Below are 26,604 nucleotides of genomic sequence, written 5' to 3'. Positions count from 1 at the left end.
CAAATTTGGCCTCTGGAAAAGGGATTCTTTTGCCCTTTCTTCCTTCTCAGCCAGACCCACAGCCCCACCATCCCCAAATGCTGATTCCTACATGGCAGCTCTGTCTCCTCCACTTCCTCAGGCTGACTCGCTCTTCAACACCCAGTTGAAATCAGCCCCTGCAGGAAGCCCTCCCCAGCCCCGTGCTGCTCAAAAGTGCCCCCCCACACACACTTTGGCACCCATTTCCCTTGCCTGGCCCTTTCTCACCCTGCAAGCTCTGCTCAGACACCCTTCACCCCTCAGGCTGCATCGGCTCTTGCTAAGGCTCCCAAGGCCTCCTGGTCTCCTCACATGGCTGTTACCTGCTCCATGTCTCCCTCCCCCTGCTGCTGGGGAGCTCCAGAACGCAAGGACTGCTGGTCTCATTCATCACGGTATTTCCAGCATCTGGCGCTACTCCTGGCACTGGCGGGAGCACTAAACATAAGTTTGTTGAATGAATCCATGTTAGTATTTAATCGAATACCGTCAAGCACTATTTAAGTTCCTTGAGGGCAAAGATCATGTCTCCCACAGACTAGGGACCATAAAACTTTCTTATTTCTAGTGGTGTGTGGTGTGTCACCTGACCTAATGCTGAGGTTTCTCAGGTAGCACAAAATTATGGTTTTAGAGGTGAGGGCTCTTGGGTTTCATCGCAGGGGTGGCAGGGTGCCTTGGAATGGCTCCTGCCAGGAAGGCTGAGACGCCCTGCCCTCTAAGTGGAGACAGGAAGGGCTAGGAAGTAATGCTACCAGCCTTATAAAGCGCTAGGGTGGCAGCTGGCCCTCATATCAGGTGGCTCTTCGAGTGAGCCAGCCTCCTGGAGCCGCTGGTCCCAACCATCCAGGGGGCTCTCACTCTATTTAACTTCTCTTTTGATGTCCTTTAGTTTCCGGTAATGTTATTCGGGGTCGTGGCTTCTCCCACCTGTGCAAGGGGGACCCATGGGAAAGGCTCTGCCAAATATGGGCCAGAGAATGAGAAGGAACAGGTCCTGTTCTCTGGCCCTCCATGCCCCGGAGAGCCCTCCCTCAAGAGGAAAGCCTTGTGGTTGGCTGGCAGTCTTGTTTCCCTTCATCAGCTAGCTATCTGCATGGGGTTCTCGGGGTCTAGCAGAGAGCAAAGTGCCAAGCTCAGGCTTGCCAGACTTGCTGCTTTCAATTTCATCCCCTTTAAAAGCCTTAGGATCCTGACCCCTAGCGCTGCTCTCGGAGGCCAGGCACAGCCAGCTCTCGGCAGGATGCCCCCTGCACATTCTTGAACACTGAGCTTCTTCTGCCGGGGTTCTCCACAGTCTGAGCCTCCGGATTGCTTTTACCTTTCCTAACCCAGAGATGTATCTCCTTGCCATTTCTTATGTTGCCATGTTCATTGTTACCTAGCTCATTTTCTGAGCCCTCAAAGAGGGCTTGGGAGGCTCCTGTGCTTGTTCGTTCTCTCTCTCTCTCTCTCTCTCTCTCTCTCTCTCTCTCTCTCTCTCTCTCTTTCATCTCTGTCCTGTCTTGGATCTTTCCATGTTTGGGCTCAAAGCTTCAGCATTTGTTGCAAATACTTAAGGTTGGCACAAAGCCCCATCAGTTCCATTCAACACCACTAGGGGGTGCCACTCAGTATAGGCCAAAGAGCCAGAGACAAAAGGCTTGCAGTCCAATTCAGGAGACACACACCCAGCTGGAATATAAAGCAGAATACAAAGTTCTCCCACCCAGGAGAGCTGGGTGGCCCAATAGAGCAGGCGACCGCACAGGACACTGCTGGCCGAGGTCCACGGGTGGCCCCTCTTGCTTGCCCATGACTAGTCATCAAGGCTGTCCTTAGCTCCGTCATTCCAGTGGGAGCCCGTGCGTAATCGGGGTGGAGGAACGAGGTCTGCCGTTTGTTCGTTTTTCCTTCAGTGTGTTCGACATTTAAACCCTCGGTCAGGAGCCCCCATTATCACTGATTCAAACACATCGCTGGTGTCTTTTGGTGACCTCTCTTGGCCCTTGAAAGCTGCCCTCGACATTCTCTTTAACCTGATTTCTCCAGGGCGAGTGGAGCGGAGTGAGTAGAGGACATCTGGCTAACTTGCCCTGGTGGCAGAGCTGCTTTCCGCGCGCGCGCGAGCGCGCGTTCCTTATGTGTGCACATACCGGCTATCACCAGCAGGTGGCGCTCTGCCCCCGGGCATCTGATTCAAGGCAGAATCAGATTCAACTGAGGTCGATACGGCTCCTTCCAGGATCCAGACTCAGCTAAGTGCTGTCCGGCACACAGGTCGTTCTCAAACGTGAGGGTGTGGCAGTAGCGCTGGAGGACTTGTCAAAACAACTATTCCTAGAACCTTTCCCCAGAGCTCCTGATTCAGTGGATTTGGGATGGGGCCTGAGAATTCCCATTTCCAACAAGTTCCCAGATTGGGCAGCCAGTCCTGATGGCCCAGGGACCACACTTTGAGAACCATGGCCATGTGGCATCCCATTCAATCCTCTCTCCTCACTCTGGGGAAGCGGTAGCACTCCCAACACACCAAAGAAGAATCTAAAGCACTGGCAGGCCAAGTGACCTTGTCTTGGTCTTTGTCCCCGCTGGGGCAGCGGGCGGGGGTGGGAATGGCTATGCCTGTCTGAAATCAACCTGCCCACTCTAGTTCCAGGAGAGCAAGAAAAGACAGTGGGCTGGGTGCCTGGGTGGCTCAGTCGGTTAAGCAAGCGTCTGCCTTCAGCTCAGGTCCCGGGGTGGCAGGATCCAGTCCTGCTTTGGGATCCCAGCTGGGAGAAGAGTCTGCCCTCCCTCTGCTCTCTTCCTTTTCCCCTCCCCCTGCTCATGTTCTCTCTCTCAAAAATAAATAAAATCTTTAAAAAGAGAGAGAGCAGACTTGGGATAAGCAGGGAGGGACATGGGACATTGTCAGACTGAGTAATTTCTATTCTGTCCCAGGTGTTGTGGGTTTTATTTAAAGATTTTATTTATTTGACAGATAGAGATCACAAGTAGGCAGAGAGGCAGGCAGAGAGAAATCAGCCCCTACAGGAAGCCCTCCTCAGCCCCGTGCTGCTCAGAAATGCTTCCCCCCACACTTTGGCAGGGTGTTTTAAAAGCACTTTAGCTTCTGTCGAAATCTAATCCCAGGGGCGCCTGGGTGGCTCAGTGGGTTAAGCCTTCGGCTCAGGTCATGATCTCAGGGTCCTGGCATTTGAGCCCTGCATTGAGCTCTCTGCTCACTGGGGAGTCTGCCTCCCCCCCCCTCTCTGCCTGCCTCTCTGCCTCCTTGTGAGCTCTCTGTCAAATAAATACATAAAATCTTAAAAAAAGAAAGAAAGAAAGAAAGAAAGAAAGAAAAGAAATGAAATCTAATCCCACAATATTGGCCAGTAAGTACTCTGGGCCCTGCCTGCCTCCCAGCCCCCCTTCCCTTTTCCGGACTAAAGTTCCGCTCAGCTGAGCCCCTCCCTGGGAACTGTTCTTTCCACTGTAGAGCCCCCTTTGTCCAAGTCACACCTCCTCTCAGGGTAGGGGGTGGCGGCAGTCCACATTCACCGATTGAGGCATCCAACCTTCCAACTAAGGACCACTCTGAAAAGTTGTCTTAGCTCCAGGGCTTCTGATGGCCTCTGTTCCCACAAGCTCAGGAAGCCCAGCTTCTCGCTCTGCCCCACCCCTTCCCACACTGGGTATACTTCCTGAAGTCACCCCCCACAAGAAACTCCCTGCACACAAAATATCCGTCTCCCAGGGAACCTGTCCTGCAAGGACTTGTTAGGTACTGTTCTAAGCATTACATGAATTATGTCATGGGATCCTCCCAACAGCTCCAGGAGGCAGGTATTTTTGTTATCCTCTGTGTATGGATGAGAAACAGAGGAACAGAAAGGCTCAGTAACTTGCCCAAGGTCACAGAGCTAGCAAGCTGCAGAGCCAGGATTCCTATGCAAGCAGTCAGACTCGGAAGTATGACCCAACACTGTCTTCCAGAACATTCCTGTGGTCTAGCTGCAGGGAAATTAAACAAAGAGAACAGGTGAAGACACATTCTAATTTGAGAGGGGAAAAAAAAAGTCTCTGATGCCCCCAATACTTTTCCACCAACCTCTTGCTGGTGCCTGAACATGCACAGCCTTGGTTCTTAATTTTAGCTCAGTTGTTCTCATCCAGGGGCCATTTTGCTCTCCAGGGGACATTTGGCAATGTCAGAACACTTTTGGTTGTCAGACCTGGGGGGACTCTATGGACATTCAGTAGATGGGAATCAGGGATGCTACTCATGTCTTAAAAACACACAGGGAAGCCCCTCCCTCACTGCCCCCGCCGACAATCTAGCCCCAAAACATCAGCTTGAGAAAACCTGCCATCTAGGTTGAAGCCTGGTCTCCCTGAAGTCCCACTGTGATGGCCAGTTGAGAGTAGGCGCTGGCGAAGGTGGCCAGAGGTCCCTGAGCCTACAGTTTAGAGAGGGTTTGAAGGGCAAACTTCCTACTTCACAAACCTTAAAGAACAAACATTATCCCCAGTTGACAGGTGGGGAAACTGGAGAATCACAGGGATATGTGAGTAGTGAGAAGAGAGGAACCTGAGGGCCCTGGAGACTCGCCCTTTCCCTCCTTCCTCTTGCCGCTTTGCCCCTTATCTCTCCATGTTGGCCACACTGTACTCAATGTGCTAAGGCCACTCCTGCCCCAGGGCCTTTGCACTTGCTGGTCCTTCATCACTGAATAGTCTCTACTAGTTATCTGGTCTTAATCCGGATGTTACCCTCTTGGAGAGGCCAGGCCTCCCCTAACTACTCCATAAAAGGGCAATGCCCTTCCTCCTCCCTATTCTCATGACCTTGCTTTATTTCTTCCTCAGTGCAGATATAAACCATCTGATGTACAATATATATATTTGCTTATCTCTGGCCCTCTTCTCCCTCATCTCCACCCTGATTTACTTAATGTCCTTTTCCCACTGGTCCTGATTTTTTAATTTTAGTGTTTTCATCCTTTATTGTTTCTGTTACAAACTCTCTCTAATCCATTGTGGAATAAAAAGAAATACAAAAAGGAACTATCTCATGATGACACGGTTAATGAAAGAACCATTCATTAGACTAATTCTAACATTTTTCCACCAAGATTTCCAAACAGCAAAGTGGAACAAATGAACCTGCCATCCCATCTCCTCAAGCTTTGGGGAGAACCCTGAAGTTGTCACTAAAAAAAGAAAAGAAAAGAAAAGAAAGGGAAAAAAAGCAACCTTTCCTTGAGGCTTTGCTTTTTCTGGACATTTTTCACTTTATTTCCTAATATATTTATACTTACTCAACTAGGAAACATTTTTCTGGAAGTTTTTCAGTACAAATCACTCCATCACCAAGAAACCCAATGTGGGAAGCGAGGGCTGAATGTGTCACTGATCTGGGGGCCCAGGGCACCCGTGCCACCTGCCTTGCCCCAGTCCCTGAGGAGACTCAAAGTGGACATTACCAAACAGCTCTGTGTGTAGTTGGCCTCAGTTTCCTGAAGGGCTAGGGTTTGTTAACTCTTAGTTCCTGCCAAGCTTGGAATATGCTTGGAAGGAAGAAGCCAGGATGTGGAGGAGATTAGATGGTGGTGAGGGGGGGGACTGCAGGGCTGGGCAGCTGGACAGATGCTCCAACAGGCTGTGGGCTCCTGAGGTCCTGTCAGGCTCACGGCAGTTGAGGGAGGGAGGCCTCAAGGAAACTGATGGTTCCTACAGTACCCAGAGCTGAGGCCTGCTCACGCTTGACTGTCTCCAGTACAGCAGAAATCTCTGCAGGGAAGGGACCCAGCCTGCCTCTGGAGCTGCACTGTCTGGGGGTGGGGGGGTGGGGGGCATGCCCATTTTCCAAAGGGGCAGAGCTATAAGCTCACCAGTGCTGACATCTGAGACAAAGGCCACCAACCCAGCCCTCCTACTTCCCCTTCTCACTCCCTCCCTGCTCAGGCATCCCGGAAATACAGTGATGGGTGTGTGTCACCTTCCCTTGGGATGTGCTCTTGACCCATCACCGAGGCCCTGGCCGCCATCACTACATGGTGGGGGGGCGCCAGGGGAGGAGCAGGAAACTGGGGATAATGTCAGTACCAGCAGGAGTGTCACACGTATCATCTCTAACACAACACTTCTCTCTCCCATTTTCTCTCCTGCTCAGTAACACCTTTGAGGTATTAGCCCACTTCGCAGATGAGGAAAAGTGAGACTCGGGCGATTCAGTCATGTGCAGCTAGTCGCACAGAGGGACGTGGCACTGACCACAGGCCTGCCAGTCACCATTCTGCCCCATCACAGCGCTCTGCATTCCGAGGTGGGAAGGGGTTGGGGGGGGAGGGGAGACCCTCAGAGCCGTGGAAAGCAAACCTGGAAAAATTAACCAAAAAAGCCAGATACAAAAGGTGGCATTTTATATGCCACCACCTGTGTGACAGCGACAAAGGAACAGATACCCATGTGCTTATGTTTCCGTAGAGGAGTTCCAAAGGGACACACAGGAGACCTGTACTGGTGGTGGTTTCTGGGGTGGGGAATGGGGTGACAGTAGAAACAGCAGGAGGAGGAAGACTTAGTTTTTACTGTGTATCTTTTTCTACCTTTTGAATTTTTTACTGTGCCCATTTATCATTTAATATAAATACTTAAAATAGTACCTGACACACGGAAGTATTATAGGAGTGTATTCTGCAGCACCTGGGTGAGGCAGTCGGTTAAGCGTCAGACTCTTGGTTTTGGCTCAGATTATGATCTCAGGGTTGTGAGATCAAGTCCGGTGTGGAGCCCTGCATCGGGCTCCATGCTCACTATGGAGTCTGCTTAAGACTCTCTCTCCCTCAGGGTGCCTGGGTGGCTCAGTGGGTTAAAGCCTCTGCCTTCAACTCGGGTCATGATCCCAGGGTCCTGGGATCAAGCCCCGCATTGGGCTCTCTGCTCAGCAGGGAGCCTGTTTCCCCATCTCAATCTTTGCCTGCCTCTCTGCCTACTTGTGATCTCAAATAAATAAAATCTTTAAAAAAAAAAAAACTCTCTCCCTCTCCTACCCCTCCCTGCTGCTGTCTCTCTCTCCCTCTCCTAAATAAACTTTTTTTTTTTTTTAGTATATGCAAAACATATACAACAGTATATGCTGTTGTCATTATTATTTAAAAATAATAGGAAATTGGGGCACTGGATGGCTCAGTGTGTTGGGGCCTCTGCCTTCCGCTCAGGTCATGATTCCAGGGTTCTGGGATCGAGCCCCACGTCGGGCTCTCTGCTCAGCAGGGAGCCTGCTCCCCCCTCTCTGCCTGCCTCCTCTGCCTACTTGTGATCTCTGTCTGTCGAATAAATAAATAAAATCTTAAAAAAAATAAAAATAATAGGAAATTATTTCGATGGAAAGAAGGGATAGCAAAGCTGGGGCCAGTGGGGTGGGAGTGGGTCTGCCCCAGTCTAGGTGGATGAGTTGGAGATGGCCCCAAAGGAGAGCTACTGGGGACAGCGTTCCTGGGTGCTTCTGAGGGCTCAGGAAGGATGCAGGTCTCTCTCACACAAGCTGGGGACATACTCCCTGACAGGATCTCAAGTTTCCAGAACATTCCAGAAGAATGAACGAGCCAGGAGAAGACTTCAGAGGAGACCATGAGACCTGGTATATTCGGGCCTCTGAGAAAAGAAACTAAGTACTTTAGAGGACACGGCAGGACTAGCCTTGGGCTTCTCGAGGACAGGGTCCATGTCTGAATGACCTTGTAGAGGGCTACAGGTGGCCCTGTCCCCTCGGTAATCAAGAAAGGGCCCAGGCCCAGGTACCACTGTCTCTGACAAGTTTGTAGGGACAGTGTCCCGCACTAGCAAGGTTTGGAAGGAGTACAAAACCTGGGCTGGCTTACATGTGTGTCTTCTTTGACCTTTTTGTTCTCCTGGAGACTGGCCAACTTGGGAGCACTTGGGAGTTTAGGACAGTGTCTAATCATTCTCCAGAATGTACCCAGCCCAAGAAACATGGGGAAAGGGAGAAGGAGTATATATAGCCAAGCAGGAGACACTGCTTGGCTAATCCTATTTTCAGGGGAGGATGGTCAAGGTAGGGGGCAGCTTCTGTCATTGGAGAAGGATAAGGCAGCCAGGGACAGCTCCTAGGGTGATTTACATGGAGTATTACACACACACACACACACACACACACACACACACTCAGAATGCCGAGGTTCAGAAGGAATTCTCACTCTGCTCCTGTGCACGCCCACCAGGACAACTTGTGAACTGAAAGGACTGGTGGGTGCCCCGACCAGCTCAGGGACAGTGGAGAAGGCTGGGTTCCCAAGAACATCTTGGGTCCCTCCTCGGCAGGGATGTGGCGCTACATTTTAATATCCACCATGGAAAAGTTTACCTCAGCCATAACAGAAATGCCAACTAAAGCTATTCTAAAATATCATTTTTTGCTGAGATTGGCAAAAGATTAACACCTCGATCACTTGTCTTGACAAGGGTATAGGGAAACAGGTTCTTTTTCCCCTGGATGGAAGCTAAAATGGTACCACCCCCCATGGGAGGTATTTGGCAATAGCTCCCAAAATATGAAATATATATTGTGGGCAAGGAATTCCACTCCCAGGGAGTTGGCTTACAGAGAGCCCAGTAAAATGACATCATGTCATCGCAGCATTGTTTGTTGGAAATACCCTCAATTTCTCTAAATCAATGGTAATAAATTAGAGTAAGACACACAACGAATGTTCTGCAGATGTAAGAACAAATAAGGATGCTCTTTATGAACTAATATGGAACAGAAGACCGAAGAACTATTACTGGGGAAGAAAATAAATGCAGAAGAGTGGACGAGGCTGCTAACACCTGTGTAAAAAAGGGGGGAGATGTGTGTCTGTGTTTGCTTGCTGTGCACAGAGCTTGCTGGAAGACACGTCAGCCACTGGTATCACAGGAGATATGCTGGGAGGGGGCCTGGTGTCCTGCAGCTGCTTCTGCTCCCAGTGAGGGCTCTTGTCCCCTTCATCCCCCCTCAAAGTGGGGCCCAACCAGTGGCTCCCAGAGATGGCAGTCAGTGGTCAGGAGGAAGCAGGGCTTGAAACCCATTTAGCCATTCCATAGTCTGGAGACCTCACCCATGTCCTCTAACCTCTAAGCCTCTGTGTCCCCTTGTGTTACGCAGCAAGAAGCAGCGAGAATGGTAGTGCTGTTACGAGATGAGATGAGACGAGACGCGTGTTAAGTGGGGATGATAATCGCACCCCGGCTCAGGCTGCTGGGAGGACGTGCCATCTAGCGTGGCCCCCGGCGTGCGCGCGGCAGGTACTCTGTCAATGGATCTGGGCGCACATGCATCTTGGTTTTTCACGAGCACCCGGACCCTTACAGGATCAAAACAGAAACTCTCCCGCAAGGCCCTGAGGGTCTGCCTTTAGCCTTCATTTCCACACTGAGCCTTGTGTCCCCCTCACCTGCTGTGGTCTCTGTCCCCTCTGTCCTTTGCTTGACTTGCTCAGCTTTAAGGGCCAACTCCGGGGTCACCATCCCTGGGGTGCTCTTTCTCAAGCCTCAGCCCAGAAGGAGCCTGTGACGGCGGGGCTCCTGGGTGGGGGTGGGGGGGTCCCCCTGAGGTATATCATCACACCATGTGGTGCTGAAGTCCCCAGTTCTGGCCGATTACTGCCCCCCACCACACACCTGCTTGCTATGATAAAACCATCTCCACACCAACGGAACCACGGCAAGGCCCATTTTCTACCTCTCAGGCTGGCGAGCTCTAACAAGTTTGGAAAACAGGAGGTGGAAGTCAGTAAGAGGCAGGTGCCGAGGTGAGAGTGTAAGTTGCGGTGGCTCGTGAGCCATCTGGGGACACCTGTCCACGTGCAGTGGGCGTGCCCAGCGAAATGACATGGGCCTGAATCTGCTTGCAGCATCCGTGCACAAAAGAAGCCTGGAGACTCGCTACGTGTCCAGCCCCCAGCACTGGCTGGTAAGTTCATGGTAGAGCCACACTGTGGAACATCATTGCAGCCAAGGAACAGAACGAAGCAACTTTTTATTACTGACATGGAACCCCTCCCCAACGGTACACTGCAAAGTGGGGCGGAAAGCAAGGATAGTTGACATAATATCTGCCATTGTGTAAAAAGAGGAGAGAGTATATACAAGCATTCGCATTCAAAACACAGCCTATTTCTGGAAGAATACATAAGATAATATTGATACTAACATAACGGCAGCCTCCAGGGGCAAGAAGGGGATCCCTTCTATCTTTGTCTTCGAAATTTTCTACTGTGTACATATATTATCTAGTCAAAATTAAACCAAATAACTTTTTAGTAAAGAAGGAAAAGCTGGTAATAAAATGGAGATGAGGGTAAGCTGCTCGCTCCCAGAGGAGGAGAAATACCTCGAATGTGTTTCCAGAAGCGAGAATGTCCATGGGAACTCTTTACCCTCGGGCCGGCTGCCCCCCACTTGCACCTGGGCACTGTGGGCTGACTGACGTGCAGAGAATTAAAAACTTGTTTCAGTATGAGCCTGAGTAAAACAGAAGAATGATAGACCTGTCAGCAGCGATTGAAGAAAATTCATAAATGAATGCTTAACAAAGTCCTAAAGAAATCAAATTAGAATTTGGGGCCCCCGAGGCTCTTTCACGATGGCAAGGAAGTGGCAAGGCTCCGGCCATTCCTCATACACCCAGGGCACTACTCCTAAGGGCCTCTGAGCCTCCTAACCCTTCTATTCAAAAACCTCGAAGAATATCAGGAACTCACCTGGGTAAATGAGCTGGAGCAGGGCCCCTTCAAACCCCAGACCCCATCAGTTCAAATGGCCCCTTTCGGGGTGCCTGGGTGGCTCAGTCCCTTAAGCCTCTGCCTTCAGCTCAGGTCACGGTCTCAGGGTCCTGGGATCAAGCCTGGTGTCCAGCTCTGCTCTCAGAGGGGAACCTGCTTCCCCCTCCCCATCTGCTCGTGATCTCTCTTTCTCTCTCAAATAAATAAGTAAAATCTTAAAAAAAAAAAAAAAAAATGGCCCCGTTCCTGGGGCAATACTGGTGTGGAGCTGGAGGAGATGTTCCAAAACCCAGCCTGCCTGACTGGGGTACAATGTGCAGACCAATACCACAGAAGGGGTCTCCGCCAGGTTTACAGGGGAGAAGGCTGGTTCCAGCTGACCCCAGACTCGCCGCTGTGCAGAAGGGGCACGGGAGCCTCAGGAGCAGTACAGGGAAAGCAGGGCCTTGAGGGTGGAGGGTAACTAAGCCCCTGAATCCTCTCCCACTGGGTCCCTTGACCTCCCACCTTCCTTCAGGCCATTTTGGCTCTCCCATCCTGTCCCATACCTCTTCCAGAAGCTTCACTTGCCAAGCCCACCCCATTCATGCCGGTCTTCAGCCCTCAAGCCCAACCCTCCGGACACTTGCTCCTCGTCTAGGTCTGTGGTGTTAATCAGGTTCTTGCGTTTATTTGTCTCCTGGACTACAAGTGAGAGCCGGGGGGAAGGGAGTTACTGTGTGTCTGTTTCTTCCCTCTCCCCGGGGTATAGGGCTCAGACTGCAGGGTGAGGTCCAGAGGCCTGGTTGGCTCTCTTGGGGCCTCCAGTTTTGGGGTTGCTGGCTGTCCACCTAGGTGAATCATTTGAATTTGCTAAATGCCAAACTTCGTGAAACTAACTGAAGACAAGTAGTCTCATCATGCCCTCGGCCGGAACACCACCCAGAGGCTGCAATGATCCTGATACTTCCTTGCCACCCATCTGGGACTAACACTCCAAGTCCCCACTCAGGCCCAGGAGACTTTGCATGGTGGGGCCCCTGCTCCTCCCTGATCCCCCCCGCCCCACCTTCTCCGGGCACACAGCGCTTGCTTTTCCCTCTCCCTGGAATGCTTTTCCACTAGCCTGGCCTCGTCTGTGCACTCAGAGCCTTGCTCAAAGACAGCTTTCCTTCCCTACCCTTTCTAAAACAGCAACCCCTTCGGGGCCCCTGGGTGGCTCAGTGAGTTAAGCACCTGACTTCAGCTCAGGTCGTTATCTTGGAGTCCTGGGATCCAGCCCTGTGCTGAGCTCTGCAGTCAAGGGTATTCTGGGTTTCTCCCTCCCACTGCCCCTCCCCTGTCCCTTCCCCACCTCTCCCCCTCCCCCTGCTCATGCTCTCTCAAAAATAAATAAAATCTCTAAAAAATAATACAACAAAGTAAAATAGCAACCCCTTTGGCACCTAGCTCCTCTCATCTGCTCCTCCAGATCCGTTCACTCCTACTGTCCCCCCTGCGCTGTGCCCTGGGAGGCTGGCCCTCTGGCTTCTGGCTTCCATTCGGCAGAGAACGGGCAAGATATCAGAAGTTTGGGGGGCGGAGACTGAGGTCCTGGTATTAATTCCCCAGCGGGCTCCCTCCCTAAAGGGCCTAAAGGGCTGCTGTGTGTGACTGGAGGCCACCATGAGCCAAGCCCTCCGCTCTTGGCAGAAGGCGCCCACACAGGCCTCTCTCCAGGTTCTGGTAACTGACCCCTCCCTCCCTGTTACTCACCCAGGAAGTACACCACCCTTGTCTTCCCTACACCACCCCTTGGAGATAATCCCTTTATTAAATCTTCCTTAAACCTGGGTGGCTCAGTTGGGTAAGCCTCCAGCTCTTGGTTTTGGCTCAGGTCATGATCTCATGAGCCATGAGATCGAGCCCCAAGATGGGCTCAGCATGGAGTCTGCTTGAGATTCTGTCTCCCTCTCTCTCTGCCCCTAACCCCACCCACACACATGTGGAGGCATGCATGCGCACGCTCTCTCTCTAAAACGAATAGATCTTTAAATTATGCAAAGCACACTATGGCTTTCCTTTCAGGACCCCACTTCACCACCCGACGTCACATGTCTGCTGTCGGTGAGCTGTCTGTCCCACAGCTGGACCACAAGGTCAGAGAAGGTAATGACCTTACTACACTCTGTGCTGTATCCCAGCATCTGGCTCAGCGCCCGCACTAAGTAGCTCAGTTAATGTTTGCGGAACGAATGAGTGTGGAAAGAATGGATCAATATAATCTGGAGGGGATATGGAGGCTCGAAGGAAAGGTCAGATTTTAGGAGGTGCTGGCCAGGAAGAGCACAAAATGCGGCATGGGATGTAGGGGTGATGAGAACGGCCTTCTTCACTCAAGGCATAACCACTCTCCCCTTGACGTCCTTCTTCCAATTTCTCCACAATCTCTAATGCTTGGGTTTTGTTTTCTTCCCAACGGAACTGACTTCCCTGGGGGTAGGGGCCATGTCTGTCTTGTTCACCGTGGTATCCTTACAGCCTAGAATAGTGCCTGGCCTACACAGAAGGTGCTAGACCCACATTTGTTGAATAAATTAAAGAGATAGGAGTTATCCAAAAGACTATGGACTGGCAGAGACTGGGAAGCCAGGTTGGGCAAGTTAGACTTGGGGTAAGGAGCCACAGGGAAGAACTTCGAGTTGTCCTCCGGGGAGGGACGAGACGTGGAGGAAGGTGGGCTTGCAGGCGACACAGGCGGGGAACAGCAGGGAGGTGCGGCATCAGACTGGCACAAGAGGAGGAGATGGCAGAATTTGGTGACTGACCCAGTGTAGAGGAAGAAGGAAGATTCCAGAGTGTTTAGCCCTGGGGAGGGGTGGGGGGGGGAGAGGGAGATGAGACAATGCTGTAAAGCCTGCCACCAAGGTGGACTGTGTCACATCGAGAGTACAGCCTGACAGTTCAGTGGCCAGAGAGCTACAGACAGATGCTGAGGACTCCCAGGGAGGTACCAGACAGAAGTGGAATGATGAGCCAACTCCTTGCATAAGCAGAAGAATGTCTGTGACCATCCACAGCTGGGTAGGTCAGGGGGAAGAGCCAGCTAACAAAGGGGAAGCCAAGAGGTAGAATAACCAAGGCAGGGAGAGCAATGTCCTAGAAGCCAAGAACAGCTCTGAAGGAAGGGGCAATGAAACAAGGTCACACATCAGAGGCAGTAAGGGTTGGCCCTCACTGAGGACCCCAGCCCAGAGGAGCACCCGACTGCTAGCCTCTGGGCCTGGCTGGCAGAACCACTGGTGCCAAGTCAGGCGGTTTCCGTGTTCATGAGGGGTTTGCTGCCTGTCCCACCAGGCACTCCTGGGCACACACCCTCAACCTCGTTTGTGGCAGACTGCCGGCTATCTTCCAGATCCATTCTTTTGTTCTTCCCACGGTGATGGAGCTCCCAAATTTTACCTAGACCTCAGCTAAGACCCACGTGTCCTCACTTCCCTCCAGTTTGGTGGGGCCACTGACTAGGAGAGGGCAGCTTCCAGGGCTTGAGCTCTCCTGCACAGACGCCTCCCCTCGGGCTGGACTGCGGACCCAGTGGAGAGGGCGGCAGCCGCCTTCCATCGCATGGATGGGAACAGCACCTGAGATGATGGAAAAGCCATGAGACAGAAGGACGCTTGACACCATCGGGCCACCAAACCAGCCTGGACCGCCTACTCAAAAGTTTCATAGGAGGCATACATTCCTGTCCTAAACCACTAGATTTTGGGGACTTCTGGAGACTCTCCAGCCCAACTCATACTGGAACACACCATTTAATCCAGTAGAGAGATACCACCTTAGGTCAGAACAAAAGTTGTCCCAGATGGTCTCTGCCAGGACCCACACAGGGCAGGGAAAGAGGCCCCAGGCATTTCCCCTGACAAGACCCTCACTCTCCTTGTACCAGTGGTAGTACCTGTAGTCTCCTTTATGATCTGCTACAGATCCATTATTCATAAACAGATCAAAGTCCTTCACAAGTCTTTTTTGTGTCTTCATCTACTTCATCGAGGCATGGACAAGAGCTGCGATTGGCAGCCTCATCCTGCCTCCCCATTCCCCGCTGTGTCACTGGTTCCATTCCTAGGTCCCTCCTCTCCCACCCGCAGACCAACGAACGACAGTGCGGGTGTGCGCTGAGAATCAGTTTGTACACAGTAGCACCCAGTGCATTTGAGGGACAATCATGTATGACCGTGAAGGAACAGCAGCCAAAGGTCAAAACACCTGAGCTCGGCAGCAGGATGCTGGGTACGGACTACAGCTGTGGGACTCAGCAGCCGAGGAGACTGCAGGAAGCTACTGCCCTCCCTGCGCCTCCAGTCCTGAGTTGGAAATGGAAGCCATAAGAAAATCTGCTATGAGATCACTGTGAGTAAATGAGTCAATACATGTAAAACAGTGATGGACAAGAGTTAAGTTCTCAGTTAGTATTAGTTTTTTATATGTCATTTTTAAAGCAATAGGGAAAAGTCTGGCAATGAAATAATATTGTCATTTATAAGCCTTGGTTACAGACATTTCTCATTAAATCCTCCTCCCGAGATATCATAATTATCCCATGTTATAGAAACTGGTTTGGTAATTTAGTGATTTGCCCGAGATTTCACAGCTGGTCAATTGTGGGACCATGAATACACATGTCCGCAAGCTTTGTTCTACTGAACCACGTGGCCTCTTACAGCAACTTCAGGATTCTAGAAAAACAAAGCACAGGAACCTCAGTTCCTTTTACGCTTGTTTCCCTAGAGAGCCGGGCCATTTTGTTACTGGTTTCTCAGTTTTCACTGGTCACTGTTTAACTGCCCCTTGGTCAGAAACAAAGGAAAGGAGCCTGTGAGTGTCCTCGCCAGAGGCCAGACTGGGGGCTGCTGGCCCAGGAGGGGGCACCCAGGAAGGGGCGTGCTCCTTGGTAAAGAGCAGAGGGACTGTTGTATACTTAGGAGACGTGAAAACCAATATGGTGTGTGGATCTTTTTTTGATCTTGATCCAAGCAAGGTAACTATTAAAAACAAACAAACAGAAACATTCTTGAGACAGCTGGAAAAACCGGAGTATGAGCTAGATACTAAAGGCTATAATGAAATCTGTTTATTTGCTAAGTATAATATTGAGATAGTGATGATGTTAAAAAAAAAAAAAAAGTCTATCAACCCACACAAATCTGGCCCCCAACACAAAAAATGCTAAGTCTTTTCAAAGGTACAAATGTAATTCAGTGAAGGAAAAGTAGCTTTTCAACAAAAGGTGCCAGATCAACTGGACAGATACAAAGTAAGGAAGCCTACCTAAATCTCCCATCTTCTATAAAAATGTACTCAAAACAGATCAAGGACTAAAATGTAAAACATACATTTATAAAAATGTTATAAAAAAAAGAGAAAAAGATTTTCGGGAACTAGGGCTTGGTGAAGAGTTTTTAGACCCAACACTAAAAATATCCATAGTGGCGCCTGGGTGGCTCAGTGGTTAGCTGACTATCAAATGACTGCCATCAGCTAGGGTCATGGTCTCGGGGTCCTGGGATCGAGCCCCGCGTCCGGCTCTCTGCTGGGCAGTGAGCCTGCTTCCTCCTCTCTCCCTCTCTGCCTGCCTTTCTGCCTACTTGTGATCTCTCTATCAAATAGATAAAGAGAATCTTTAAAAAAAAAAAAAAAATAGCCGTAAAAGAAAACACTGATAAACTGGTCTTCAAAATTAAAAGCTTTTTGGTCTGCATTAGAACCTGTGGGGAGGACACAAGGACAAGCTGTGGAGCAGGAAAACGTCTTCAAACCGCACACCTGAGAAGTTCTTTTATCTAGAATAAAGAAATTTACAAACAAACAACCCAATGAGAAAATGGGCAAAAGACTAAACTAGATCCCACCAGAGAGCAAATAAACCCTTCTAGCCATAAGTAAAATACAAACTAAGGTCACAACGAGTTATTATTACACACCTGTCAGAATGGCTAATGCAATATAAAATAATAACACCAAATATCGGCGAGGATGCGGAGAAACCGGATCCCTCATACACTGCAAACAGGAATGCAGAATGGTACAGCTACTCTGGGAGAGTTTCGGTTCCTTTTAACATTCAATGAGCAGTTACCACAGGACCCAGCAATCGCATTCTTGGATATTAATTGCAGAGAAGTGAAACTTATGTTTACATAGACCCTCTCCACAAATGTACATAGCCGCTTTATTCATACTAGGCCGAAACCGGAAACTGTCAGTGTTCCTCAAAGTGCGAATGGTCACACGCACTGTGGTACAGCTGTACCGTGAAGCAGGACTCAGCAAAAAAGAAAAAACAACAAAGGAACTACCGATACACACAACCTGGAGGGCTCTTCCTCATGCCAAGTGAAAAAAGCCAACCTTAAAAGGTTATAACTATATGATTCCATTTATATTAACAATTTTTTTTTTTAAAGTAAATTCTATGCCTAACATGGGGCTGGAAGTCACAAATCCTTAATCAAGAGATGCATGCTCTACCGACTGAGCCAGCCAGGCTCAGTCTATTTTTAATTTTTTTTTTTTTTTTTGAGAGAGAGAAAACTTGAGTGGGGCGGGAAGAGCAGAGGAGAGGGAGAATTGGGGGTTCTGACACGGGGCTCAATCCCAGGACCCTGGGATCATGACCTGAGCTGAAGGCAGACCCTTAACCCACTGAGCCACCCAGGTGCCCCAACAACCTATAAATACAATTATAAAGATGGAGAACAGAAGAGTGGCTGCCAGGGGTTAGGGATGGGGAAGGGTGGATGTGGTTATAGAGACTGCCACAGGGGAGCTGGTGGTGATGAACGTTCTGTATTTTGATCTTGATCACGGTGGTTGTTACATGAATCCACATGTAACCAAACTGCACAGAACCACTCACACACAGAGGTCAAAGTGAAAACCAAGTAGGTGCTATGGGTTGTACTGGGGCCAGTCTCCTGGGTCTGATACTGCACCTGTTACACAAGATGCTACCACTGGGGCAAACTGGGCCAAGGGCACATGGGACATTTTTTTTTCTTTCCAACATATTATGAATCTGTAATTTCAAAATTAGAAAGAAAGAAAAAAGGTTTATCAAAGAGAGATGTATGGAGACCTATTTACAAGTTAAATGACACAGGTCTTGCGTTTACTTTAAAAGCCCAGTGAAAGGGGCACGTGGGTGGCTCAGTTGGTTAAGTGTCCTCTGACTCCCTGTTTCGGATCAGGTTGTAATCTCAGGGTAATGATCACAGTGAGACTGAGCCCCTGCATCCTGGCTCCTCGCTCAGCGGGGAGTTTGCTGGTCCCTTTGTCTTCTCCTCTGCTCCTCCCCTCTGCTTTTGCTCTCTTTCAAATAAATAAACAAAATCTTAAAAAAAAAAAAACCCTCCAGGAAGGAAAAATAAAGGGAAAAAAGGTGGGAGACATTAACGAAACAGAATTGAAAAGATATTGCTTAGTGTTGAAGCTGGGCGAAGGATATAGAGGGAAAGCACATATACTTTCCTCATTCTGTGTTTGAAAATTCCCAAAGTAGAGTTTTAGATAGCTCCCAGGGGTACTAAGTCCAACAGAAGGACTAAACCTTATATGCCTACAGTCTTAGTCCTTGCTGTGACTTTTCAATACAAATTAAATTCAAAGTATACCATTCTGTTTCATTTGCAGTTTTTATTATGACCTTTGATTAAAAGCTCATAAATCACATCCTTAATCTGGCTCTGTTTACTACTTTTCCCTCCAAGAAGTCTCCCAAAGTTATAAAAAAATAGACATTTATAAATATACACTGAGAATTATGCACAGTTTTTACACAACGATGGTCGGGTCAATGTTTCAAGCTGTCTTATCACCTCCCAGGGCCTCTCACCCAGAACAGAATTCGGGTCTCCGATCTTAAAAGCAGAAGGGGCAACATTTTCCCAAACCTGTCTCTTCCCTTGGCAACATGGCATGGAGCAGGTGCTGGTTTTGGACAGTAATGGCGAATGAGGAAGTGCAGAAATGCTGACGAGGGTGGCTGCCTCCAGGGCAGAGAACAGCAAGCTGGCAAGGTCTCAGCCCTGCACTGGCCAAGACTCAAACCCAGGCCTGTAAACGTAACCGGCGAAGAATCGCCACGAGCCAAATCACAAACTCAGCAAGGGCCCACTCTGACTGCCGTCCAGTTGACTGTCATCCAGAGTTTCAGGCCACTACAAACCTGAATGCTTATGTGGTCCGGAGTGGGGGAATCCAAATATCTCCCCGGCATGCCATCTTTGGGGACTGACAAGCAGCTCTTTGCCTCTGGGCAATGGGATGGAGGGCCCTAAAGCAACAGTGAGGCCAGAGGAATATGGAACCTGCTGTCAAGTTTTTTGTTTTCAAATTCACCCAGAGCATGGAAGATCAGGAGAGGACTCTGGAAGCAGAGCATCAGGAAAGTTCGATACGGACCTCAGGATGCTAACCCAGGGAACAACTTGTTTATCCTGTGTTAACTTCCAGGTGTCACTGGCATTTTTCTTCTTTGGACTTTGGTTTTTAAATCTCTTCCTTTGGAGACCAGCCAAAGGGTATCAGCTTGTCCAGAATCTTCCTCAACACTTGGGATTTTTGGTTTTGGTTTTTGTTTGTAGAGTACATCAAGGATGAAGTCTTCTCTCCCCAGGAGGAAAAGAGGTTGATCAGATTCAGACGTGCTTCTGGAAGAAGACCCTGGCTTGGTCTGCAGGCTCCACCGTAAGGGGAACCACGGCCTTCTGTCCCTGCCAGCCTTCCAGCAGACTAGCCAGGCCCATCCCTCAAAATCTCCCCCTCCCCCACCCTCCCCATCAAATCCTTTTCCTGTTGTTTACAATCTGTGATTCCTCTACAAGTCACACCATAATATATTCACTGATTAGCGCTCATCAGAGAAAAGCTCTTTCCCAGGATGGAGCGGGACTTAGTTGGAAGTCCCCAAGCACACATCCCACAGAGGGAGAGTCGGGGATTACTCTCCCAGGAGAGAGTGCGGCCCTGCTTTTGGGAGCAAGTGCCCATGAGAGAGTCGGTGCTGTGCGCACGCGTCACTCTAACTCCTGTGTGTTTGGCAGATCTGTGTGTGCCTGGTCTTCCAGGGTTCAAAGGAATCAAGTCCTGTGACAATAACTGAAGTCACTGTCTGCTCCGGCTCCCCACAGTACGGCCAGGGGGATTAGAAAAGTCTGATCATCACCATCACATCTTCTCCACCCATAGATCCAGTGAAATTAGGTAGTCTTAATATTGAGCTGGCTATTAAAATCATGCTGGGTCATGCCAGCCACCAGGGCTTGACAGCGAGGAGGCCACCCTCTCTTCTTCCCTCCAGTGGCTTTAACTGCCCCAGGAGAGTGGTGTCCACGTCTCTGTACAAGGCAGGCTTCCTTCTCGGCTCATGAGAGGGACCTAGAAAGAAGAGGAATCCATGGAGCCTGCCTGGTAGGGGGGTCCCCACCTGCTCTCCTTCTAATGGGGACAGCTCTAGGGCTGTGAGGGCTGGCCCCTGGGCCGCAGGGCGCTCAACCTCTTTGCAACAAGAGGTACATGTGGGGGATGAGTGAGGAGAGAAAAAGGGAGAAGATTTCCTTTCCCTAGATTCAGACCCACTGGGGAGCCTCTCCTTTCTGCCAGGGAGCAGAGAAGACCACCTCAGTTGGCCAGAGAAGCCTCTCGGCTCCCCAGCCTCCAACTCACTTCTTTCTGCGAATCTTGGGTTTCTTCACAGGCCGCAGATAGGGATTATCGATGACGTTCTCCTCCCCATTCCGGCTGCCCGACAAGGAGGGGTTCTGCTGCAGGACAGAGGTGTTCTCCTTCTCGGCTCCAGAATCATCCTTTGAGTAAAAGCCGAAATAAAGCAAAACACCAACGGCATAAGGAAAGAGATCATGCCCAAAATAAGAACTACTATTAGCATCCCTTTCGTCAAGAAATGAGAAGCCCAGGGACCACCTTCTTTCTAATGTACCTATCTCTGCCCCGGAGAAGTAAGGCCCAGGCATGGACCAGCTAGCAGAGGAAGATGAGAACATAGCTTGGACACAGGGCAGCACGGAAAACAAAACTCTGAGTCTCTTGAGAAGGCAAGGACATGAGTTAGAACAGAGGCCTGGCAGGAGCGAGGAGTCAGAGGCAAACAATTAGACACTCAAGGAGGAAACCCGGCTTGTGTGGAGATAAAGAAATAGAGAAATGACCCGTGATGCTTTGCAGGACAGAGGGCCAGAACAGATCTTGTGCACAGGGCCTCTCCTGGGCCAAACTGAATGCCAGTCAAAACCAATTTCCCTCAGATTCTCAAATATCTGCTACCTGCAACAGGTACCAACGGTCATATTGCAGCAGAGGCCGAACATTCCTTGAGCCCTGAGGGTTCCCGCCAAGGCAAAGAGAGCACACAGGTGCCAACACGGGAACGTCAACGATACTCCCCATCTGTGACCCGTGGCTCAGCTCTTTCACTGTTTGCTTTTTGAGGAAGGTGATTTGGGAGAAAAGTTTATAGGTTTACATATATTCCACATGATCTCAAATTAAAACATTTTTTAATCATAGTGTATAGACATATTAAAAGTAGGTTGAAACGTTAAAAACTGGTTCTGGAAATATGGGTGATTGATTCTCCCTTATTTATACCCTCCTTTATTTTCCAAGTTTTTTAAAATGAGCAGAAGCTGCTGGGGAAGGGGGAGAAAAATCACACCAAGGCCTTGACCTAGAAGCTCAGGCCTGAGGGGCTAGAAGTGACCAGCAGCAGCTGATTGGGCTGCGCCCCCTGGTGACAGGCCACAGCTCCTGTCACTGAGATTCCTGTTTAGTAATTGAGGCAAAAGAGGACCTGACTTCAACCAGGAGATTCTATGGTCCAAAGACAGCAGGGCAGAAGAGGACACTGTGACTGGATGACAGGAACAGCAGGCTCCCTCACAAGGGACAGCAGGCCGTTCAGAGACTCCTGTCTCAGGCTTAGCGAGCCTGAAGAAACTGGCTCCCTTCTAGGTTCCACACCCCAACCCCCCCCACCCCGCCAATTCTGTTCTCCCGCCAAACCCAGTTCCATCCAGGGTCCCTGTGTTTTCCCGCTCCCACAAAGTGACCTAGAACCACTGCGGACCTTCTGGAGGCTCTCTTAAAAGGGGATGCCCCCAGGCTAACCTAGCTCATGCCAGACGACCAGACCTCCCTGGGATATTTGGCTCCCAATTTTTCTGAAGTTGTTAATGGGTTGGTTTAATAACTCACCCCTACCTCCCTGCTGTCCTTTCTCTACCGGAAATGTCCTATCTTAAAGTAGTGGCAAGTTCCTTCAACCACAACTTAAGTGTTTCCTGAGATAATAAGGATGGGAGGGACAGTGAGGGGCACAAAAAAGCCAGCCCTGGGAGCTCTGCCAGAGGGCATTAGGCTTCCTTTGTTCGGCTCACTTGTCTCTCAAGGCCAGGATGTGGGTCCTGAGTCATGGGACAACAGCTTCTCTTCTCCCAAGTAGAGCTGGAATGGCCACTTTCTTGCCTCCTTCAGGGACAGGCAGCCTTGAGATAGGGAGGGACAGGAGTAGATAAAAGTAAAATGCCAAACTCATGGAGATTTGCTTGAAAAAGGTGGGAGCAGAAGAGTCTGTGAGAAGCTCCCCAGGCCTGTGAAGGCCAGAGTGTGTGCACTCTGGTAAGCCCCCCACGATCCCAGGTGACTGCAGTGCCTCACAGTTTCCAATGCCATCTTTCTATCCTGACCACTGCTGCAGGCACCTCTCTGCCCTCACCTCTCTCCTGACTCCCAGGCTTGCATAGCCACCTGCTCGCTCAACATCTCCACCGGGCCTCGAGAGGCACCTCAGACTTCTGTGCCAGAATCGAAACTCCAGCCCTTCCTGAGGTGACTCCGTCCTTCCAGCCGTTCCAGCCAACTCCACCGTCACGCTTGCTCTTCTCTCCCAGACTCTCACAACCAAATCTGTTAGGATAACTCCTTGGCCTTACCTTCAAAATACGGGTAGAATCTGACCACTTCTGCTCTCTCTACTGCAGCTGGCCTGTTGGACCCTCAAGAGCTCTCATCAAGACTACTGCAACAGCTTCCTAACTGACCTCCCCCATAGCCCGAGATCTTTAAGGAAGTTCTGGTATGTCCCTCCTCCATTTCACACCCTCCCATGACTCCCACTCACCCAATTAAAAGCCAGTTCTGAGAGCTGACTGCAGGATCTTAACTGACCTGATCTCAGCCTCCCTCCCACTGCCTCCCTCAGCCACAGTCCAACTCACCTCTGGGTTGTTCCTCAGGGCCTCTGCACTGGTTGCTCCCTTTCCAGAATGCTCTTCCCCAGATATCCACATGGCTCACTTGCTTACTTCCTGCAAGTCTCTTGTCAAATGTCTCCTCAGTGATGTCTACCCTGATTACCTTATTTAAAACTGAAACTTCCATCTTTCACCCTGGATCTTCCCCTTCCTTGGTCCCCTTGCCCCAACAACAGCATCTGCATCTTTAATATACTGTAGATGATTCATTTATATATTACATTCATTGTTTCTCCCCTCCCCCCACCCTGGCCAACACACAGGCTTCCAAAAGACAGATGTTTCATTAATTCTTTTCACTGAGGCATCCCAAGCACCCAGAACAGTATCTAGCACATACAGGTACTAAATACTTGTTGAGTGAATGAATGGTACATTGTTGATAAAGGAGCATCAAGTTTAGATATGGGTATTATCACAGAAGGCAGCTAGTTCCAATATACAAGGGGAAAAAATTCTCTTACACATAATTTAAAATGAATAGTCCTTTTATGTTCAAGTACATGGAGAAACCGGAACAGGATTAAACAAAGTAAACCACCTAGCAACAGTCCTTGAAAAGGGTGCTGCCATTGGTAGATAAAAGAATAATTTAAAACAGCAGTTATTTAATTCACTGTTAACGATGTCTGTAAAGCACAGATAGAAAACATAAGCGTCTACACGGAGCTGGTCAGGTCCCATGGTTACGTCCGCACAGTGGAACACAATGAAAGCCTAAGGAGGGCCGAAGAGGCTCCCGACATACACATATGGAATGATCACCAAGATACACCAAGAAAGGGAACACTGTGACTTGCTATTTGTATTTAAAACAAGGAGGAAACTGTGTCTCTGGGAGGATACACAAAAGACTGGGAACACTGGCGGCTTGGGAGGCGGGGAAGCGGATGACAGGGAACAAGGATGGGGTAAAGGAGGGTGGCCATACACTTCCTTCTACATTGTGAATTTTGAAACATAGGATTGTATTTGCCCTTCAACAGAATAACAGGAGTAAGTCCAATCAACTGTGTATCTGTTGTTGCTAGGATCCTTTTCTTGAGGTCTTTTTACTTATTTATTTTTATTAGAAGAGCAGGTGGTGGTACAGCCTAAAACGGTGGGAGGCTGGGGGAGGGAGCCGTCAGTTAGGCACCCAATGTACGCTGCTGAGACAGGTTTTCCTATTCCTGCTTGTACTTGTGAGGAAACAGACTCAGATGTTAGGGAATGCCACCCAGGTCAAGTTATCTGGAAAACAGCGCCATCTAGATCGGAGGCCAGGCCAGCGTGACTCTGAGGGTCAGCTCTTCCTCCTCTCTGCCGTCTGGCTTGGCCTCTGGGCACCCTGGAGTCCTACAGCAGCTCCCGTGTTTCTGTAGCCTCAGCTCATTCATGGCCATGACCTGACCTCTGTCACCACCTGCGGTGTCCAGTCACATATCTGCAGACCCTTTAGCTACTTGGTACTTACAAAGGGATGGTGGTTTTGCTTAGAGGATGCCTCCTGTTCATAACGTGAAACTCCTCTGAGTCCACGACCACATCACCATATCGCAGACCAAATTAACTGAGTCCAAAACAGAAGTGGAGAATAACAAGGTCCTCTGCTTTAGGTAAAGCCATGGGCTTCCAGCCCTAATTCAGAAAGGAATAATCCAACATTAAAGAGACACGTGTTCAAGCAAGGAGGCCCACTGGCAAATAACAGAAGACAGCACAGGTCGCGTTCCACCTGCATACTGGGGCTGCTGGCTGCCACCTGCCGCATGGAACCCTGGAGAATGTGCAGAATGCTTGGTCCAATGATAACCACCAAGGCATCCTTTGCTTCAAAGCCAGGGCCGGCCTTAAAGGATGGATGAATATGGTAAGTGGACCACAGGGTCCCACAAGCCTTAACGGCATTTCAGCTTCTAGCAGCTCTGTAGCTGTACTTGGCACTTTCTCAAAAAGATGCAGAAACACGAGTGGGTTTTTATCCTTGCACGTGCTGAGGACAACACCTTGATACCCAGATGAGAACATCCATGAGCTCTGACGAGCACGACTCACCCGCTTCGGTCTCTGTGCTCGCACACTTGGTCTCCTCCCCCGGGAGTGAAATGCCCCTAACAAGACAAACCCCTCCACCATGCCCTGGCCCCTAGAGCCCTTACCTCTCACCTACCAAAGAACATCAATCCAAAATGTTTCTTTCTCTCCTGCATCCACTTTTCCTCTCTACCAGATCATCCCATCAGCATACTGACATCCTGTTCTTTTATCTTAAAGAAACAAACAAAAATAAAAACGGTTCTCTTAACCCCTTAACGTTCCCCCTTTGGCCACCGCTCCATTTTTCCCCTTCCCTTTACAGCAAAGTTTCTTGAAAAAATTGTCTATAAAAGTGCTGTCCAGGGGCGCCTGGGTGGCTCAGTGGGTTAAAAGCCTCTGCCTTTGGCTCAGGTCATGATCCCAGGGTCCTGGGATCGAGCCCCGCATCGGGCTCTCTGCTCAGCGGGGAGCCTGCTTCCCTTCCTCTCTGCCTGCCTCTCTGCCTGCCTGTGATCTCTGTCTGTCAAATAAATAAATTAAAAAAAAAAAAAGCGCTGTCCAGTGGAACTTTCTGCAATAACATCAGTGTTTACATCTGCACTGCCCGGTATGGTAGCCACTAGCCAGAGGTGGCTATCTGAAAAATGGCCAGTGTGACTAAGAAATTATATTTTTAGTTTTATCTAAATTATATTAATTTTTTTTTTTTAAGATTTTGTTAAGATTTTGTTTTTAAATAGTCTCTGCACCCAATGTGGGGCTCGAACTCACAACCCCAAGATCAAGAGTCACACACTCCGCCTACTGAGCCCACCAGGCACCCCTAATTTCAGTTTAAATAGACACACGTAGCTACTGTAATGGACGGCACAAATCTGTACTTATGGAGTCCAGTTCCTATTCTTTGTATCCTTACCCATTCCCAAGGAGCTCACCCAGTCTCACAGTTTTAAACAAAACCTACAAATTTGCATCTCTATCCCTAACAGCTCCTCAAACTCCAACTCCTATATCCATCTCTCCATGTGATATCACCACCAGGTGTCTAATAAGCATCTCAGGGTATCCTGTTTCACTGGAACACCTGCCTCTCTTCCCAGCCACCTGGCCCACCCAGGGCTTCCCTATCTTGGCTGAAGGCAACGCTATCTTTCCTGTTGCTCAGGCGAAATGCCTTGCATTCCTCTTTGGCTCTCTCTCTGAACTCATACTCACTCCATCGTTTGGCTCTGCTCTGAAAATAGTCTAGAATCTGACCAAATACTCTATCTGACCACATCTCACGGTCTTCACTTCTATTACCCCCACTGAGTTTACTGCAGAGCCTCATAAGTAGAGTGTCTGCTTCTGCCCTTACTTTCTGCAGTCCACTCTCAACACAGCAACCTGACCACCTTGTTAATAAACCTCCATCAGACCCTGACCTCCCCTGCTCAGCATTCCCAATGGCTCCCACCTCACTGAGAAAAAGCCCAGTGTTTAATACAGTCTTTAAGATGCAACTGCCCAGGAGATCCCCTTGTTCA

The 26,604-nt window shown here is 49.6% G+C and overlaps 1 protein-coding gene across 16 annotated transcripts in view; it reads right to left on the bottom strand.

Moving 5' to 3' along the window:
• Nucleotides 1-10,007: 10,007 nt before the first annotated feature.
• Nucleotides 10,008-26,604, bottom strand: part of TAF8 (TATA-box binding protein associated factor 8) — a 30,193-nt gene continuing 13,596 nt past the window's right edge. For 3 of the 16 annotated variants that reach the window (XM_082733057.1, XM_082733059.1, XM_082733058.1), the window contains exons 8-9: nucleotides 20,454-20,593; nucleotides 18,408-20,165 (exon numbers count right to left, since the gene is read on the bottom strand). In XM_082733057.1, the coding sequence (XP_082589183.1) occupies nucleotides 20,153-20,165; nucleotides 20,454-20,593 (153 nt within the window). In that variant the 3' untranslated portion in view covers nucleotides 18,408-20,152. Of the gene's footprint in view, nucleotides 10,510-15,839; nucleotides 16,571-18,407; nucleotides 20,166-20,453; nucleotides 21,228-22,183; nucleotides 25,309-26,604 lie in introns of those variants that run through there. The other 13 variants (XR_014312354.1, XR_014312352.1, XR_014312353.1 and 10 more) reach the window with 13 other exon arrangements.

This window comes from Mustela nivalis, assembly GCF_964662115.1.
Source record: "Mustela nivalis genome assembly, chromosome: 5".
NCBI lineage: Eukaryota > Metazoa > Chordata > Mammalia > Carnivora > Mustelidae > Mustela > Mustela nivalis.
This window is presented reverse-complemented; position numbering and strand designations above follow the sequence as displayed.